At 39.3% G+C, this 20868-nt stretch overlaps 1 protein-coding gene across 2 annotated transcripts; it reads right to left on the bottom strand.

The window, feature by feature from the left end:
• Positions 1-9220: 9220 nt before the first annotated feature.
• Positions 9221-20819, bottom strand: LOC146574525 (uncharacterized). 2 transcript variants are annotated; one of them, XM_085274251.1, is made up of 4 exons: positions 20713-20819; positions 14473-14618; positions 9988-10215; positions 9221-9661 (listed from the first exon to the last, which is right to left on the bottom strand). In XM_085274251.1, the coding sequence occupies exons 2-4, from the start codon at positions 14570-14572 to the stop codon at positions 9492-9494; spliced, it is 498 nt and encodes a 165-aa protein (XP_085130377.1). In that variant the 5' UTR covers positions 14573-14618; positions 20713-20819; the 3' UTR covers positions 9221-9491. The 2 variants fall into 2 exon arrangements, with proteins under 2 accessions (XP_085130377.1, XP_085130376.1); XM_085274250.1 differs by lacking the exon at positions 20713-20819 and adding an exon at positions 15189-15937.
• Positions 20820-20868: the final 49 nt, after the last annotated feature.

Raw genomic sequence — 20868 nt, 5'->3', positions numbered from 1 at the left:
CATTCTGCTTCTTTTGTTGCTTTACTTTTTTTGTTTATCTTTTGATTTTTGCAATGCCACACCCAAAGCTACAGCAAAAATCTGTGGCTGATTAATGTGGGCTACACACAAATTAATCTCAGATGATATAAGAGACACTCACATGAGTTGGTGGATGATGTTTTAAAAGTTGTATGATGAAGGCCCTGAAGGTACATTATGATTCTTTTGTGACATTTATCATGTGTTTTGCGAGTTGTCAGCTCTTTGTCATGTGTCTCCTTATTTTGTTGCAGTGGCCTGAACTGAAAGTATTTATGGGGCTTTCAGTTAGTACAAACGTAAATGAAAATTTGTGTCCATGAGCATGAGTCAATACATTTTTTTGAATCTTTAATGAAATGCCATGAGATCAGGTTGGTGTGCTGGGGGAAGAGGGAGCCGTAGGGTTCCTCTTCATATTACCTGCAAAGCCCTACTAGAAGCATGAGAGTTATATTTAAATGTATTCAGTTGGACCTTAGTTGGGCAGTGATTTTGAAGAATTACTTAAATTTACTTTAATTGTAATTGTAATTAAGGCATAAAGACTGCCTGCACATAATTATGGGTCAAAATGTATTAAAAATACTTAAAAAGTTGACTGATTTTGCACAAAAGTAAGATTTAGAAAAGCTTTAACCCCATTGGAAGTCACCATCTTTATGAAATCTACCACAAATTTTATATATCTGAGCCATTCTTTCTCATACACTGTAAGTGAAAAACTCAGAATCTCAGTTTCACATAGTATTTCAGCATCAAGTACTGGCAAAGAAATAGTGATCAAAAAGACTTTAAGACTTAAATGAGCTTTATTTTTTATAGGAACTGTAATTCCCATTGTTTATAATCACCTATTGTGGCTGTACTGGTGCTGACTACAAGTGTAGTCAAAGGAGCTTGCAAAGAAAAGCGTCTGGACTCCCCCACACCCAGTTTCACACCTTGGCTCAGGCGACTAGAGGATCATCAGGGGGTCCTTTTGTCCCTCTGTGGGGGGATACTCCCACTAGGTTTATATCTGGGACTCTCCACCATTTGACCTTAGAACTGAAGAAGCTTCTCGGATGAGAGGTGAAACGTCTTCAAGCAACTTAAAGAAGTCCAGACGCTTTTCTTTGCAAGCTCCTTTGACTACGATGACCTGGATGACCGAGAACCTTCACAGACAGACTACAAGTGTATGTGGAGAAAAAAAACGCTTTACTCAGAACAACAATAATAGCAAAAATAATTTCAAATTTCTTACTCTAAAGAATTTACACTTGTCTCTGCCCTCTGGATCTGTGAGGTTTTTCATCTTCACTTCAGATTTATGGTTGCGATGTTTTGCTGCCCTCTGCTGATCTATTTTGACTTTAGCAGTGTTTCCTAAAGTTTTACCCTCATACCTGTACTTATGTCAAACTGTCTTATTTAAATGTACCAAAACAGTTACTTAAACTCGCCTTCCCTGGGAATGACCAATAAAATGAATGCCATCCATCCATGCAAATCAGTACAGTTCAAAGCTTTTATTTGTACCAACATTTACAATGACACTGAGCAGTCTGCGCTCTGAGCCAGGCAGTAAACATGAAATCTCAGTCATCCATTTTTTCCTCAGGTGTTCTTTACAAACACTGGATGATTGTCCCAGCTGACTGCAGGTTCACTAATGCAACATAAAAATGCCATGCCCCCAATGTTTAACATTTAAGATTCACATTTATTTTCAAAGCAAAAACACTGGAAAGTTATGTGATGTTGTTAACACAAGCACAATATTACAACCTGAAACATGTATTCTTTGTTATGAAATAACTTTGATTTGAAAATCATAATAAGAATAATAGGATGAGTGATTTATAAAACTCTGTGGTCATAATTATACCTACGTGTTTTCTGACTGATGTAAGCCAGAAATATATAAGAAGTAGAAACAGAAAATTATTGAAAGTTGCAGATAAGTATTAAATGGGTATTAAAACGCCGTCATAGACCGAGTTTTAATCTGGTTGTAAGCTATGGCACTATAGGTGGCAATAGTGGACTGGACTCCACTACAGTTCACCTGAATGCAGGTAATGTAAACTGCATGCATGCTGCATGTGGACCTGACAACTCTCAGGGTGATTAGAGCTCAACTAACAGGTTAAGAATGTTTTCGCTATCAGCAGCGAGTCAGTGCCAGATGTAATGACATTCATCCATCCATTCATCATCCACATGATAGCTATCAAAAATACTTTTCATTTAATTTTATTTTCCTCTTTATTCGTCAGGGATCATGTACAACAAACATTAACCTTCTAAAAGAAAATTGTACCTGATTTAGCTGATAGCTGATTTCTATCTGCAATCCCTGGACAGGTTTAATGAACACATCACCAATAAACATATTATATTAATGCTAATTTAGCTGACAATTCAGCGCAAGCGGACAAACATCCCAGCTAAAATAATTTCAAAATCCAGCCCAATATCACGTCCGCACGACGTCCCCTGGTGGACCAACAGGTCAATTACACGCTTTGCCTTGATACTTCTAAATCATATAATTGTTTGCTACATTAGCTAACTCAGGTAACTAATCTTCTACCTACTCTACCAGTTTTTAAGGTTAGTTAGTTTAATTCTCTTAGTTTAATTGGACTTATTCATTTAATTGTAAATGAACTGAAGCTTATGTTTTCTTACTCTGACCTAGCACTCTTAAAACTTCAAACTGTATCCACAGACACATTTTAGCGCTCACACGCAAACCCGGACGGGTTCATGTCTTGTTTAGGGACGTTTCATCTTATAGATGTAAAAACTCCAACCTTTGGAGTAGTAGACAACCCACTCTGAATCCTGAGCCACCGTAAACATATTTAATAAGCAGTCCACCCAGGAGTGCGATTTTAACAAATCACTCTATCACAAATCTCGCAGTCAACATAAGACATACTTTTTTGCATTCAAATGCGCGCCACAAACTTTTAGTTTATGCATGATTCATCTAAATGTTCTCTTCCCAAAATGTTGCGCTTTAAAAAGAAAGGAAAGCTGAAAACAATATAAGAGCCGCAGTGTGACATTTGATCACCTTTGCACTTCAGTTACGGGTGAATGATGTATGATAACTTGTGAATGAAGAAAGTCTGCCAGTGGGCTGGAAAATGAACCGAGTTAACGATCAGACCGAACATCAAATCAAACCTTTCCTCTAAGAGTATCGCAGTAGATTCCCAGTTCCTTTACTGGTTTGGGGAATGCGGGAGTAACCATGCCACCGGTGGTGTCCCATATTGTTGTGTTCACTCTCTATGTGATCCTGTCCCCTCGTGTATCCAGTAAGTTTGATTATTTTAATCTGTACATTGCATTAGATAAATCACAGACAATCAGTGTGTGATGTCATCTTCATACCAATACTAAACAGGCCGCTACCGTGTTATTATTATTGTTTTAAGTTGCAGTTTTGTGCTTTAAATCTTATAATAAATAGTTTGTTTAATGCAGTCATTTAAACATAATACTCACACGGACACACTGAATGTTAACCAGTGTCAATGTCTGGGTATTTTCTAATGCTATAAGTGTCATGGTCCTGCGGCCATGACTCAGTGACTTTGTGTTTATGTTCTTTATTGTTATTACTTTCATTATTATTCATGGCTGTTTTGGGATGGTTTGTGTTTGGGATTTTAGACACTGGGTTCTGGGTTTGTGCTCCCTCTGTTGGTCCCTGGTGTTAGTGTTCCCCTGTCTCGTCAGGTTAATCAGGTCCAGCTGTTTCCCCCACCTGTGTGTGATTTCCCAGTGTCTCTTTGTGTACTTATAGTGTGTGTTTTCCTCTGCTCCTCGTCGCGTCGTCTGTGTTCATACCCGGTGAATTTCCCTGCGTGCTCTCCCTGCTGTTCTCCCTTCATGTTCAGGTTTGCCACTCCTTTGTGTAGTTTCTCCCAGTTTAGTTCGTCCTTAGTTCTGTTTGCCATCTCCACTTTATGTTCAGTATTGTCAATAAATCACCCTTCACGTCTGAAATAGTGCTGCGTTTGAGTCCTCCTTCCACTCTTCACACGGCCGCTGCCCCGAACCGTGACAATAAGCTATGGTAACTCAAGTTGCCAGGTGATTAAGTACAGGCAAACCCATTATATACGATGTAAAGCAGCAGGCATAAAGAAATACAAATCTTTAAAGGTTATAATAATCATCATTTGGAAGTTTAATTTTGTATAAATATAATGAATATAACTATTTTTAAACAATCAAAGTTTTATTATTTTTGAACATTTAAACTAACATAACATAACAACACAAAACAACAAAAACCACACTCAGTGAGGAAAAAAATATAAAGTGTGTGTGTGTGTGTGTGATCAGTCAAGACTGGACTGATGGTCAGAGGGAGCGCACGTACTGCCCTATACAAGTTGTTACTTGGTTAAAATATGACTCTGTTGAATATGCATGTATCCTCTGTTTGAATTAATTGTTCATATTCGTCACATTTGTAACTGGATCCTTTGTAACTTCAGTGTTTTCAATATGTTTTTATCGCACTTTGGTTGTTTGGATTGTTTGTAGCTGCCTCCAGTGTGTGAATATGAGAGTGAATGAATAGTGGTATTGTAAAGCGCTTTGGGTGCCTTGAAAAGTGCTATATAAATCCAATCCATTATTATTATTATTATAATTCTGGAAAGATCTTAAAAGTGCAGAAACTGGTGAACAAATGACTCAAAACTGTTTTTTTTTCTGTGTAAGATTTTGCATAATCGCTTCTTTGATTCCTTTTAAGTTTGAACAATGTTCACACACTCACTTTACCCACTGCCATTGCTGTAGTGTTCGCTTTCTTTCCCTTTACGTTAATCTTCAACCTCATCAGCTGCTGTCTTTCCCTCCTGCTGCCTGTACAAGAGGTTCCGACAGCCACGGCGTAAGTACTCCACCACTAACAACTGATACTTCCTTATTTTAGAGTGATCCTTTAAATCCTGAGTATTGGACTCTTATGTGGACTCAGACTGAATGGTCACCCAAGTGTTAGTTGAGTTTAAAGTCTCTGCAGACAAGTCTGTGCAGTCATAGAAAACTGGCAGGCACACGGATGTCCACATGGACCCTCATGCTCACTGTCCTATGATGGAATTTACATCAGATTGTGTACGTCAGATCCAAAGGGCCTTGCAGACATGGGAAGGATAATCAAGGCCTTAAATATAGAGTTGCGGGCTGTTATTTTGTGCAAGTTTGACTGCCTTGTTGTTTAAAATGTTTCAGGGTCTCAAATTTGACTTTTTTCTGAGATTTATTGATTTTCAGATATCGATTTATTGGCGCGGCTCCTCATTTTATTAATATTTAGTGGCTAAAAGATCAGATAAAACCTAAAAAAAAAGTGCTTACATGACAACATTTGACTTTTTAAGAATTGCTTTAATTAACAAAACTTAATATTCTGTCCATCGTCTATCAGAGATTAAAAAGACAACTAAGACAACAGCATTATAATCATCATTCACTGATAGAAAGTTTCATGTTCATTTATCAGGAGACATTTCAGCACACTGTTTTGTTTACCTCCTGAATCAACTTGAACTGCTGCTGGTTCATATAAAAATAAGCAAGTGGAGTTGAGTATCTTTGCTAAGGATACTTTGCCATGCAGCATCCATGGATTGATCCCCCAACCTTCCAGTTAGTAGATACCCTGAGCTACAGATCCATAACAGCATCTAAACTCATCTCTGCTACATTCATTATTTCATACATTTCATACATTCATTACTACTCATAAACCTTATCACAGCATTGGGAGAAACTTCTAATTTTATGGTGACAAGTTGCATTGTTTGAAACATTTCAGCAATGACTGCCAACATGAAGCAACAGCAATGTTTTACCAATGATTTTGTAATAAAGGAATTGAGACACCGAACACAACCTGTTCTAATGTTTCAAACTACAATATACAGTGAGTTGTCAAGTTCATTTGACATTTGTCCTGGTTTGGCTTATTAAACAACATTTTGATTTTCAGTAATTTTCTTTTTGTGAGAGCGTAACCCACAGGTTGACGACTGAGCGTGCCATCAGCCTGTGGGATACGCACGCTGATGCCGCTTTGTTCGTTTCACTTTAAGGGCCATGTCGTTACTTGACATCTGGGTCTGCTTTCAGTGCTTCAAGGTGCTTCGAAACAGCTGTGTGGGTGTTTTTGGTTGTTATCAGTTTTTCTATTAAACCACAACAGTGTGCTTATGTATTTTTTTTTTCTTCTTCTCTCAAATCTCAAGACCACAGCCAGCAATAAACTGATCCTGTTGAGTACTGTCTGTCTTCCCAGACGATTGTTACTGTTATTTCAAATCTAGTGTGGTTGGGTTGATAATTTGCACTGTACTTTCACAGAGATGGGTTTACACTCTGATTATAATGATGGTTAATGGATGATTTTCTTCAAAAAGTATGAATCTCTGTGTATCTCATGAACAAATCATGTCATTGTTAGTTTCTTTGATGCAAACCTCAAGGAGATGATGATAAATGACTCAACTGATGCAATAAGTCAAAATCGCACCATTTGCTGCTGTATTTTCTTTCATTGGTATTCAGTCTTTCTTCCTGAGAAAATTACTTATAAATAATAATCCACATTGAAAGCTTTTTGGACAACAGGTGACATGTTTCTACATTTTCTGTTTTCTTGTACTTGTGGTAGCCGACAATACCCACACTACAGTGGTCACCACCACTCCTCAGCAGTACCCCCAGCAGCCGATTGCATTACCTGGACCCTCCCAGGGAGTGCCCTACCAGTCAGCAACTCTTCAGCCCTTGCTTTGCAGCTCAGTATGATTACCCAGCTCAGAGCCATGTCCACATCGCCCTATCATGGACAGCCATTCCCACTGGGACCACCTGGAAGCAAGTGAGAAAACTTTGCATCTGTGTAAATACTAATGGAAACACCCTGACAAACACCAAAAATGAAGAAAAAAGAAAAAAAATCAGATTTTGAATTCAAAGATCTCATAAATGTCTTAGCATAAATGTCCAAAATAAAAAGATATTTTAGGGTTGTAGATTTCTTTAGGAAACAGGGGTTTTAGGATAAGATAACTTATTACACATGCCACTCTCTAGAAACAAAAAAACATTTTATTTGCAGATATCACAAATACATTTTGTATATTTTATTTTTTTCAAAATATTTGTAATAAGATAATAGGGTGGAAATGCTGCTGCGTCATATTTATTGTTGTGTTGCAGAATTGCAGTTGTTGTTTGTGCAGGTGTGTCAAATCATTTTCAGTATGTTTGTTCTCATGCTTAGTTCACTTTCTGTTTCCAGTTGGTTCTGCCTACAGTTCACAGCTGATGCCTTACGGCCAGGTTGAATTCACCCATGCACAGCCGACATACCCTCTGAAACCTCTGGACCAGCAGCAGCCTGATGCACCACCTGCTAGCACAGCCTTCCAACCTCAGACTGCACCACCACCCTAGGCTGGATAGTGCACATATAAGTGCCTCAATCAGCGTTTGTGAACTCGGCTGAATTGGAAGTATGTACTTCGAATCAAGATCTAGACTAACTTGGTTTGTGTATTTGTAGGAATGTTATGGTGCATTTTAATAGTTTCTAAGTAAAAGAATTAAAATGAGTTTTTTACTGTACTGTGTAAGTTCATGGGAACAAAATGAAAGTGTGTGAGTTTTATCACTGGAGGATTTATGCTGGAAAGTCAACCACTCATAGTTTAAAAAAAATCAAAATCAACTTAATTAACATCAACAATATTGTTTTTTATAATAATACAAGTATGTTGCACACATTAAATAGAAGAAACCATTGTGCCTTCCAGGCACATTACCTGCGAAAGCATGTGTGTAATTTACATTGCCTCCAAATATACGTTTCTGCTTTCTAACTGTAAATAACTGTCATCGTGAATGCTGTTGACTCAAATGATCCAAAATGGTTTGGGGTGCCTTTTTAAAAAAATAAATGCTGCCATTGAACCTTATTTTTGACATTCTCACAACACGAACTCTTTTATCTTTGATGTTGTTTGAACTTATTAAAATGTATACAAGTGGACTTTTGTTTATGTGCTGTTTCATTTCTAATTTTGTGTAAAAAGAGGGGAAAAAAAGAAAATGACTTGAAAAATCATTAGCACAAAATAGCTCGGTCACGCTTCTTACTGAGAAAAAGCGTTTGTAGGTAGTCATTTATAAGAATGCCTTTATTTTGCATAGATTTTGCTTTTACAATTTCAGATGAAACACCATCCGGGGCGATCGTGGCTCAAGAGTTGGGAGTTCGCCTTGTAATCGGAAGGTTGCCGGTTCGAGCCCTGGCTTGGACAGTCTCGGTCGTTGTATCCTTGGGCAAGACACTTCACCCGTTACCTACTGGTGGTGGTCAGAGGGCCCGTGCCGCCAGTGTCCGGCAGCCTCACCTCTGTTAGTGCGCCCCAGGATGGCTGTGGCTACGACGTAGCTTACCATCACCAGTGTGTGGATGACTGGTTGTGTAAAGCGCTTTGGGGTCCTTAGGGACTAGTAAAGCGCTATACAAATACAGGCCATTTACCAGACAGCACACCATGCACTTTCTCTAAAATGTTTTCATGTATCACTTAGGTACTGTAGAATATCCCCAAGACTGTTAGGCTACAGTACAACATCTGTTAAATCTGTGTTCAGTAACATCATAGAAACACAAACAGAAACTGGTGATCACACACTCACCGCCCATTTTTGAACAGACTTGGCAAGGTGCTGCATTCCTCTGAGACTTTGGCCCATATTAACACAATGGCGTCACACAGTTGCTACAAATTCATCCCAAAGGTCTTCTGTTGGGTGGAGATCTGGTGACTGTGGAGACCATATAAATACACAAAACTCCAGGATCATTCTTGTCTTTATATGGGGACTATGCAGATGAATAGAGCTGCCACAGCCACTAGAGGACCCCCAAACTGCATGTTCAACCTCAATATATTTTGGGAGTTTGAAAATGACCTGTCTTTATTTGTAGCTGGCTCTATAGCCACGTCACGTGTTTAGTGAAGCACTTCTATGACTAAAAATTAAATTTAGGTTAAAAAAAATCAAGCTTCAATGATACAGAGACTGTGTCCTGTGTAATCACTACAAATTATTTTTTTGTTAGCACTTTGATATTTCTCTTGAAAAAAGTCTCAAAGTCTTTGTATTGTTTTAAATGTGATCTTTATGTTATTTGCACATCACTGCATTCAGTAATTGTTTACATTTTGTACAGCGTTTCCAACCATTTTGGAAATGAGGCTATAAGATGGGGAAAAAAATAAACGCCTTAGCAGGGAAGTCTTCTGTCCATGTGAACACAAAAAACATAACAAACAACAACTTTCCCTGTGTACAAGGCTTAGTTTGTCAAATTGAATTAAATAATGAATTAACAACAGGTGGTAAAATTTTTCTGTCTGATTGATACACTAAGTATCCAGCCTATATGGCAGAACAAATTCCTGGTTGTTTGCCGAGCTGGCGAGGAAGTCTGAGCTGTCAGTTAGAGCATTGGACTGTGGCTGGGCTGGAGGCTTTGAAGGGCACTCTGGCTGGCTGGAAGATTGGTTGATTGGTTGCAGAGGATAGGTGGGACCAACTGGAAAAAGAGAAGTTGGCATGAGATTGAAAATGCCATAAGATCTGTAATGTAAGAATCAACATTATCTAGCAGCAATGTCCACTCTAGTGTCTGATTACAGTTACTCAGAAGAGCAGAAAATGCAAAATAACTCTGCAGACCTTTGACACCATTTACTCAAGGTTGGTGTGCAGTGCATTTCTGCAAGAACTCTGTGTAAGCCTTGCAGCATTCAACAAACTGATTGCTTAGAATAATAATAAATCATTAAAAAATATATTTTAGATCGATCGATCGATCGATAGATCGATAGATCGATAGATAGTGTTCAAATCCACACTCACTTGCATCCTGATACGATGGTGGTGGCGTAAATGGCTGTTCATGGCTGAGTGGTATGGTCATGAGCACAGCTTGATTGCCAGGCATAGCTGGGTAACCAGGGTGCCCTGGTACTGGCTGGTAGGGCACTCTCTGATAGAACTGAGGGGGTACTGGGTACTGAGGGTACTGCTGTGGATACTGCTGAGGTGTGGCAGTGACCAAGGTGTGGGTAGCAGCAGCCACCTCAGCTGTAAGCAAACAAATAACAATACATGAGAAATGTGGTACTTCTAAGTTATTTATAGCTTGGGTTGTTTTATGTGTATTGAATAATACAGCTATGATCTGAATTATTCAGGTGTGAGGGGGAAAAATTGCTTCCATAAACATTCTTCAACACTCACAGAAATAAAGATGATGAAAGACTGTTTAAAATTCTACTAATTTTATATCCTGTTTATGTTTTTAAAATCTGTTTATATCCAGTTCTTCTTGTACACATTAGGAGTTAAATGCATGGAACAAAGGTCAAGGAAACAGAAATCTCAGCTTTTGTTCTGACTATGAATACAGACCTCAAATTAATAAATTATAAATGATTAATGTAAACATATGCAACTCATGTCAGGTTAAATCCTCATAATATAATAATATCAGACATACACAGCAAATACATGCTAGCTTTACTATGTTTGGCAGCGTCAAAGATTGAAAAATTTGGGGAAAAGGCTGCTGTAATGGGTCAAAATTATCTCAAAAGAAATTCCGCTATTCTTTCTTTTTGTACACAAATATATGAAAAATCAACAAACATAAAGAAACTCCAGTTGTTTAATGTCAGAAAGACAACAGCATTGTTTAGGAAAAAGCACTCACAGATCAAGTGTTATGCACTTAATGAGACAAATGATACCACTTCTCCCACTGGAGTAAATAACTTTAAAAAGGCCTGGGAATCTTTTTGGACTTCCTAAAAAACTTGGAAGTGAAAGAGATAACTTATGGATAGATGTTTAATGACCCGGCAGTATTTACTTTGTTATATGTTCTAAACCAACTCAGAACCTTCTTTTTTGATTCGCACCACCCTCTGAAACACAAACTCAGGGTAATCAGGACCCTGCAACACCGGGCAGAAAAGATTCCCTCTGAGCCAGAAGGGAAAGAAAAGAAACACATGGGTACAGAAAGTTCTTAAAACATGTGGTTATAACAACAGAAATAATCACATTACATACGGAACAACACTGTCATTCCTTATGTAGCAGGTTTGTCAGAGAAACTGCAAGCATGACATCCCAGTGCACTTCAAATCAAGCCTCACCCTCAGACAAAAACAGATTGATCCCAAGGGCAAGACTCCAAAACACAAGCTAAACAACATAGTGTATGCTGTGCAGTGCAGCGAGGAGTGGAGAAACCAAACAGCCACTGCATAAATGCATGGCACAAAATAAAAGAGACACCTCAACAGTACAAGACTCTGCATCTAAAGGTCAAAGGTCACTCTTTTGAGGATGCCAGTGTTGACATGCTGCACAGAGAAGACAGATGGTTTGAAAGATGAGTGAAAGAGGCCATCTACGTCCACTGTGAGCGACCATCTTTGAACAGAGTGGGTGGCTTACAAAACCAAACTCTGCCACCCGCAATGCAGTTTTGACATCCCTTCAACGCGCTTCAACCCTGACATCTTGCATCAGGTGACCTCAGTAAACCACATGACAGGATGAGGCAAGGTCTCATAGTGCTTTCACCCGAAACCTCTGGTGATAACGACGGAAACCTTTTTTACACCTTTGCTCATGTGATGATGCACATGATTAATAGTGGGTCAACAACCGTCCTGAGGGGCACCCCCACCAGAGTTACCTGCTCCACCTTTTGGTTTTAGAACTGAAGAATCCTCTTGGATGAGAGCGGAAACATCTTCACAAAACAGTTTGGAAAACTTTCTTTCCAAGCCCCTTGGACTACTGTGACCAGGATGACTGAGATCCTGCACAACCAAACGTGTTTTTGTCTTTATGATTATGTAGTTTTGAAGTATGTAGACTGGTATAGGATTGCATATTTTAATTTAAAGCCGATTGTTTGATTAATAGAAAGAAGAATATGTTAGTTAACATGGAATATCAGTTCCTGACGCTTACAGACAAAACAAACCCATTTGAATTTTCACAATCTAAATAAGCTCTCTGAAACATAAATTAAGGATTTATCATTTATATATTCACATCAAATAGGCTATTTAGACCTTATGAATTGATCTACAGTTCAAAATGTATTGTATACTCTTATTAGGAGGGAATTCATATTATGAAGACATACAATAAGAACATCATGTAAGGGTTAAGTGTGTAGAGAATCAGAGAAACACTGGGGATTCTTTATTATCATACTCAAAATATGAATTCATCTGTGTTTAAGTACAGTGAAAATGAAAGCATGAACCAAGAAAACAAAACTGGTGGGGAAAGAGGTTGTTTTCAACACAACATCAGTCATCACAACCACTTCCTGTAAATAACATTTATCTGATATTGCCTAGTTAAGAAAGTTAAGAGTTTCAAGGTTACAAATATATTAATGTATGAGGCAAACATTTCGAAAAGCTCATAACAAAGAAGAATTCATCACATTTTGTTATGTTCTAAAGCTGTGAAGATTTTTAAATAGCCTTGTTTGCTGATGGACATCTACACATAAATATCGACTAAGATCAACTCTTATGTGTTATCTTAAAGAATGAACAGCAAAGGTTTAACAGCGGGGCAGAAGAAACAAGATGCTCAAGACAAACTGGAACGTCTGCTGCTCAGAGGCAGAGCTGTTCATCCTTTGCACTGACCACAATTCATTTGCAGGAGCATTAAAAAAGAAACAGCAGAAACCACAACTAAGCATAGCACACAGTATGTTCACACCTGTCATTTCTATTTATATTCTGGGAAAAATAAATAAAGCTCACTATGGAGGGTTTATAGTGAATGCAGCATCAATGCTAGCTCAGTGGGTGTTTTAATAAACCAAAGTGAAAATGTTCTATCATTTTGTTGCTTTCAGTGGAAATACTGAAGTCAGCATTGGTTCCAATTTCCCCACACAGTCTCTGGCAATTTACTTCCTTAAAAAAAAACAGCCACAAATCACAAATTTCCATTTCTTTTTTTTTTTTTTTTAAATTTCATCTGTTAGTTCACATCTGAATTTTATTCAGAATTTTTCAGAATTTGAGAGAAAATAGTGAATTTTTCAGGATGACTTTCAGTAATTACTGAGTGTGGTGAATACAGGATGAACAGATATAAACGGCAGTTTCCATATTTCCCATAGGTATAAAATAAGTGTATGATGAACTGAATTATTGGTTGTGGTATTTTGATGACATTTAACAGAAGAAGGGAAAAAAATAGACACGCACAACAAACGACTGCTGCACCCACACAGCTGTTTTGAAGCACCATAAGAGGTCACTGAAAAAGCAAAGGTTTAGTCAAAAAGAACCTTAATGTCAAATGAGGAACTTCACAGCTCAGCAAAGTTAGCAAATCCTCTGTATGTATGTTATTACCCTCTGTATGATGCTGTGATTTTGACACGTTAGATCAGTTTGTGCTCTGTGTCTCAGTTCTTGTGTTTCTTGTCAGAGCAAACCTCTGCAGTAATGAAAGTCATGTGGTGGGTGAGCCAACAGACTTCAAGGGTAGCGTTTCAACCCTGTTCTCATGCAGGTGACCTACAAATGTGCAACAGCACGTTGCTCAACATCTTCACCTGCGTACAAGCTGTCGATAACTATTAGGAGTGATGTGGGTCAGGGTGAGCTTGTTCTCAGAGTTTGCAGACATACTTCATCTGTTTGAGTGTGACTGATATTTCAGTTTTGTGTATATTTTATCATGCAGACAGGATGTAAAATCCAGTATCTCTTTTATTTTTCAGTGTTTGACTCGTTTTTTCTGACATGGTGCTATTCACTAACTGAGAACATTCCTCCATTCAAAGGAACTGGGCTGCCATTTTTATACAACTAGTACTGGTTTCTTTACTACTTGTCACTTGTTGTGCTTAAATACTGTTCTTTAACATAAAATTGAGTGACTCCTTACATGTTTCAGATCATAACTGACGTGGTTTGAAATAGTTCTCGACTTAGTCTGGTCCTGAATTATATGAGCAGATTTCCTAAAGGAAAATTTGAGGGACTCAACCTTATGGATGGTTGGGGGGGGGGGGGGGGGGGGGGGGGGGGGTTGGAAAGACCCCAAGTTGCTCTCTGATGCAATTGGGTGCGATGGTTCATGCGTACACTGGCATGCCTACCTTTGTTTTTATGACAGCGCAGACCTGTTCGCAGAGACTTTACATCACAATGCTCAATGCATCTCCAGCCATCCATGTTAACATCCACAGCAGAGCGTAATCAATGCTTAACAAATTCCCTGCCACACATACACGTCCACACAAAAGAAAGTATCAGCTGTTGGCCATGGAGTACTTACAGTTTGGATTGGCAGCGCTCCTGCACAGACAGCTGCAGGTGAAGACACAGCACCAGAAGACAATGCCGAGTATAACATAGAGTAAGTTAAAGTCATTCATGACAGCAATAACAGGGAGAAGTGGAAGTGTATGATGGGAGTTCAACCTGAAAAGAGAACAAAGAAATTATTGTGCAAAACATTAAACAGAAGAAGAAATTGTTACATTGAAAAGAGTCATATTTTAACCAGCTAACAGTTTGTATAGGGGTGGTGTCAGTGTGTGCTCCTTCCTCAGTCCAGTCCTGTATGATCTTCTGACAAGATCTGCTTAATATCCTGAAAGTTGAAGTCTTGTACTCCTTATACTTTTGTTTTGATTCTTGCCTGGCTGACTGTCGCATAGTTTGTTCTCACTTTTCATTTTGACTCCTAGATACCTTTAAATATTACTGGGAAAGGCACTTTCCCCCCCTGACTTTTATGGAGGCCCTCTTTAGTAGCCTGGAGAATAACAGTGTGCAATTTTCAGTACTTCCAAGCACAATGAAATGACAATAGTTGAAATAGCACAACCTGCACTAGATAGAGGTTGCTACATGCAAACAAAAAACTAAATTCAATGTATTTTAAGTCATATCAAGGCCAGGAGGAACCCTGTCTGTTGGATTGTGTGTCCACAGGTGTTTGTACTTTGCGCCGTAATAAAATGACGGTAAAAGGCATCCAGGTCTTACCATGCAACGACTCTGTGAATGCACTGGAGAAGTGTAGTGGTAGAGTCCTCCGTCAGGAATGAGATATGTGTGTCGACTTTTTATTCTCCCTTAAGATTATCGTGCCATAACGCTGCCCAGAGCAGCTCTGCTAACAGGTTATGGGCCCAGAGCAGCAGGAAAGAGATCCTAGAGATCCCGTAACTGCCAAAGGAAGGGCAGCGTTTCCTGGAAAGCCGCAGGTTACCGGCAGGTGTTAAAAGTTTGGCACGATTGAGTGAGTAAGCGTTTTTGTGCATCATGAGCAGACGCACGGCAGAGTCGGGCAGTCGATATTCCCGTTTGCAGTTTGATGGAGATGAAAGGAAATATGAGATATGGGAAACGAAGTTCCTTGGTCATCTCAGACTACAAGGTTTGAAAGATGTCATCTTAAAGGCTGAGGGTGATGAAGAAGCCGATGGTGAAGATGATGACAAAAATGCAGAAGCATATGCAGAGTTGATACAATTTCTGGATGACAAAAGTTTATCGTTAGTTATGAGAGATGCAGTTGATGACGGACGGAAAGCCCTAAAAATTTTGAGAGGTCATTATGCAGGAGTGGGCAAGCCAAGGATCATAAGTCTGTACACCGAACTTACTTCTCTCACAAATGAAAAGAATGAAAGTGTGACGGACTATATTATCCGAGCAGAAGCAATTATCACAGCGTTAAAAAATGCGGGTGAGTCATTAACTGATGGACTTCTGATCGCAATGATAATGAGAGGTCTACCAGAGAGGTTTAAACCCCTGATTGTGCACGTTACACAGAGCGAAGCAAAAATCACATTCTCAGAGTTTAAAGTAAAACTCAGAAGTTATGAAGAAACCGAGAGAATGCGTGCGGCTGTAACTGATGACAACGTAATGAGGACAAAAGTGCAATTAGACCAGGATTCTACTTCATGGCGAGCAGATGACCGAAGATCAAAGAATAATGAGATTGTGTGTTTTAAATGTGGACTAAAGGGACACACTGCAAGAACGTGCCGATCCAGAGTATGGTGCAGTTTTTGCCGGAGTAGTACACACAAAGATGCGATCTGTAGAAGGAAGCTAAGACGGGATGAAGCGAGAGGGGTTGTGGAGAAGGACTACGCGTTCAGGACGGGCTCCGAACCCCAGAGGGTCCCGGACGGCGGCCAAGAGATGCTGAATAACCAACTACTGGTGGATACGGGAGCGACGTCACATATCTTTACGAAGATCGAGAGTTTTAAGACTTTTGATGACACATTTCGACCCGAGGCTCATTGTGTAGAGTTGGCTGACGGAAGGCGGAGCAGAGGAGCTGCAAAGCGGCGAGGAGATGCTGAGATAAGTATGATTGACAGTAAAGGACGCAGTCACAAGGTAACATTGAAACAAGCACTCTACATTCCATCGTTTCCACAGGACATTTTGTCAGTAAAAGCAGCTACTAGTAACGGAGCCACTGTGGTTTTCAAACACGGGGACAGTTTTCTTAAACATGTTGATGGAACAAAATTCCCTATATATGAACACGAGAGACTGTTCTTTATAAACACTGTGCAAGAGTTTGAAGAGAAATGTAATGGATGTTTTGATATGCAAACGTGGCATGAAATCCTAGGACACTGTAATTATGAGGATGTTCAAAATCTGCAAAATGTCGTTGATGGAATGGAAATTAAGGGTAAAATCAACAAAGACATGCAATGTGAAGCCTGTATACAAGGGAAGTTTACTCAAACTAGGAACCGAGAACCAGATGAAAAGGCCAGGGCAGCATTAGAGTTGGTACATACGGATTTAGCTGGTCCGATTACGCCGAACTCGAAAGAAGGGTTTAAGTATGTTTTGTCGTTTGTTGATGATTATTCAGGTGCAACATTTGTATATAATCTGAAAAGCAAAAGTGATACAACTCAAGCAACTGAAAGATTTATTGCAGAGGTGGCGTCATATGGGAAAATCAAGTGCATTCGTTCTGATAATGGAACTGAATTTACAAGCAGACAGTTCAGAGATTTATTAAGTAGACACGGCATTAGGCAGGAAACTTCGGCGCCATATTCGCCTCATCAAAACGGAACAGCAGAGAGGAACTGGCGTACACTTTTTGACATGGCGAGATGCATGTTAGTTGAGAGCGAATTGCCAAAGTCTTTATGGCCATATGCAGTACAAACCGCGGGAGTGATTCGGAACCGATGTTTTAACAAACGCACAGGTCAGACAGCGTATAAGATGTTAACTGGAAAAAGACCTGATCTTTCTAGAATGAAAAAATTCGGATCATTGTGCTATGCTTATAAACAAAATAGGGGAAAGCTGGATCCAAGATGCGACAAAGGTGTTTTCTTGGGATATGACAAAAATAGTCCAGCATATTTGATCTATTTCCCAAAAACCGGGAAAGTTGAAAAGCACAGATTGATAAAAATACTAAATCCCGCGACAATGGATCAACAAACACAGAGTGATCAGATGTATGAAGATGAGGTTTATGAATCCAGAAAAGATGGTGAACCCAAACAGACGAAGGATGAGGATATTCCAGATGGTAGTGAAAGCAGTCAAACTGAGTCCGAGGTTAAAACTGATGATAAAGTAGATGCTGGAGCTACACGTTATCCATCCAGAATCAGAAAGAGACCTGATTATTTGAGTGATTATATCACGGATGTGAAAGAGTGTGAAAATGAACAGATGCAAACCAGTGTTGATTATTGCTACAGATTGTTGTGTGAAATACCCACATCATTTAGCGAAGCTATTGTGTCAAGTGAGTCAAAAGAATGGGAAAGAGCGATGAATGAAGAAATCCAATCCCTTAAGGAGAATGACACATTTACTTTAACCAGAGGGTAAGAAAGCAGTGGGGGGTAAATGGGTTTATGCCGTTAAAAAGAACTCAGACGGATCAGACAGATATAAAGCTCGATTTGTGGCTAAAGGTTTTAGTCAAACAAAAGGAATTGATTATGAGGAGACTTTTTCACCGACTGCTAACTTATCGAGTGTGAGAGTTTTGATGCAGAAAGTGGTTCAGGATGATATGTTGGTTCACCAGATGGATGTAAAAACCGCCTATCTACACGCACCAATAAATGAAGAAATATATATACAACAACCAGAAGGTTTTGAGACAGAATCAAGTGAGACTAATAAACTGGTGTACAGACTAAAGAAATCACTTTATGGGCTGAAGCAATCGGGTCGTAACTGGAACCAAACCTTACATGACTATTTAAGCCGTTGTGGATTTAGACAAAATATTGCTGATCATTGTGTGTATTCAAAAGAAACTGAAAGTGAAAAAGTAATCATCATAGTGTGGGTGGATGATTTACTCATTGCAGCTAACAATGAAAATGTGCTTTCAGGCGTGAAAGAAATGCTCTCTTCTAAATTCCAAATGAAAGATCTGGGGAAACTTAACCATTTTCTAGGAATAGATTTTCTTCAAGAAAAAGAATGTGTCAAAATGTCACAGAAAATATATATTGAGAACATTTTAAAGAGATTTAACATGCAAAACTGTAAGCCAAGGTTAACACCCTGTGAACAGAAATGGACTCATTCTGATAAATTCGAGACATTACCAGATGTGAGGAGATATCGTGAAGCGGTAGGATGTCTTATTTATCTGAGCTATTGTACGCGACCTGATTTAAGCTATGTTGTCAGCAAACTGTCACAACATTTCAATGCGCCAACTGTTGATGATTGGACAGCAGTGAAACATGTTCTGAGGTATCTAAAAGGTAGTCGAGATAAAGAACTGTGCTTTAGGAAATGTTCAAGTGGAAAACTAGGTCTACAAGCATACAGTGATGCAGATTGGGCATCCGATGTTTCTGATAGACGCAGTATGACAGGTTATTGTGTAAGCCTAAATGAAAATGGTCCTTTGATCCATCCATCCATCCATCCATTCGCTTCCGCTTATCCTTTTCAGGGTCGCGGGGGGCGCTGGAGCCTATCCCAGCTGTCATAGGGCGAGAGGCGGGGTACACCCTGGACAGGTCGCCAGTCTGTCGCAGGGCCAACACACAGGGACAGACAACCATTCGCACTCACATTCACACCTTTGATATCATGGAAAACCAAAAAGCAGTCAACTACAGCACTATCAACTTGTGAAGCCGAATACATGGCATTAGCAGCAACAGTTCAGGAATGTATGTATTTGACTTATTTGATTCAAGATCTTGATGAGTTTGAGTATGAAATACCTATGATATTGGAGGACAATCAGGGAACAATCGCTTTGTCAAAAAATCCAGTGAACAGACAAAGATGTAAACACATTGATGTGAAATATCATTTTATAAGGTCAGCTGTACATGAAAGGAAAGTGCTCATTGATTACTGTCCAACTGAGTCAATGGTAGCAGATATGATGACGAAACCAGTTTCAAAGTCTAAGTTAGAAAAATTCTCTGTATTTGTGTTTGGAATGTAAGATGTTTTTTCCGGAGGATTGTTTTTCCCCAACCTGTGTACAAGTGGGGGTGTTGGATTGTGTGTCCACAGGTGTTTGTACTTTGCGCCGTAATAAAATGACGGTAAAAGGCTCCGCCCACTTCCCATCCAGGTCTTACCATGCAACGACTCTGTGAATGCACTGGAGAAGTGTAGTGGTAGAGTCCTCCGTCAGGAATGAGATATGTGTGTCGACTTTTTATTCTCCCTTAAGATTATCGTGCCATAACGCTGCCCAGAGCAGCTCTGCTAACACTGTCAATCCTCCAGCAGGCATGTAGAGACACATAGTTTAGGAAAGTTAGCGATAATGTGGGAAACAATCGAACAAACAACAAACCCCCACCACCAACAACAAAAACAACAACTGTGGCTCAACCTTTAGGTGGACTTCAGGTTTCACGTCCTGTTTCTCAACACCAATCGGAGTTTACAACACGCATGCACACACACACCTCTCTGTTCCTCTGCTGTAATTGCACATAGAGAAAAAGGGGAAAAGGGAACCATTTAAAAGAGAAATGATTTACCTTACACGACTGTCTTAAGGGTGATTTATTATAGATTGCAGGATAAAATAGAAAAATAAACAAAGTTGCTATTTTTTTTTCTTGTTCGACTTGACAAAGTGCTCCTCGTTAAAAAAAACAAAAACAAAAAAAACATACATTTAAAGGACAGGAGATGGAAATATCATATAAAAGAATTAGTTATTAGTTATGACGATTCACTGCTCAGCGTTGGTTGTAAGAGGTTGTTGATTAAACTTGAGTTCCGTTTCAGAGGCTGTGGTTCTGAGCGCTGCTGAACTGCACGTACAGAAAAATAAGGTGGAACCCCCCCCCCCCCCCCCCCCCCATGTTATAGTGTTAGTGAAAGGTTTAAAACACAAACGGTAACGTTAAAAAAAAATAACCTCACTGGCATCGCACCAATAACGGACTGCTTTTATTTTCGGTTTGAAGCCAACATCACAGACTGCATGAGACAGATGAGCTGATGCTGACAAGAACAACAAGTGTTTACAAATTTAAATGATCAAACTTACCGGATACACAAGGGGACAGGATCACACACAAAGCCAGCAATGACAGTTTTAGGGAAGTCTGGTCAGGAACTACTGCTGCAAAGATCTTCTAAATGTGCCACCTTGCTCAGTTCATGTCCCAACCCACTTTTTTCATTCACAGACTATTTATATTCA

The sequence above is a fragment of the Mchenga conophoros genome, linkage group LG5 (genome assembly GCF_057382185.1).
Source record: "Mchenga conophoros isolate Kocher_MC1m ecotype Shallow Benthic linkage group LG5, M_conophoros_male_GT1.1, whole genome shotgun sequence".
Taxonomy (NCBI): domain Eukaryota; kingdom Metazoa; phylum Chordata; class Actinopteri; order Cichliformes; family Cichlidae; genus Mchenga; species Mchenga conophoros.
This window is presented reverse-complemented; position numbering and strand designations above follow the sequence as displayed.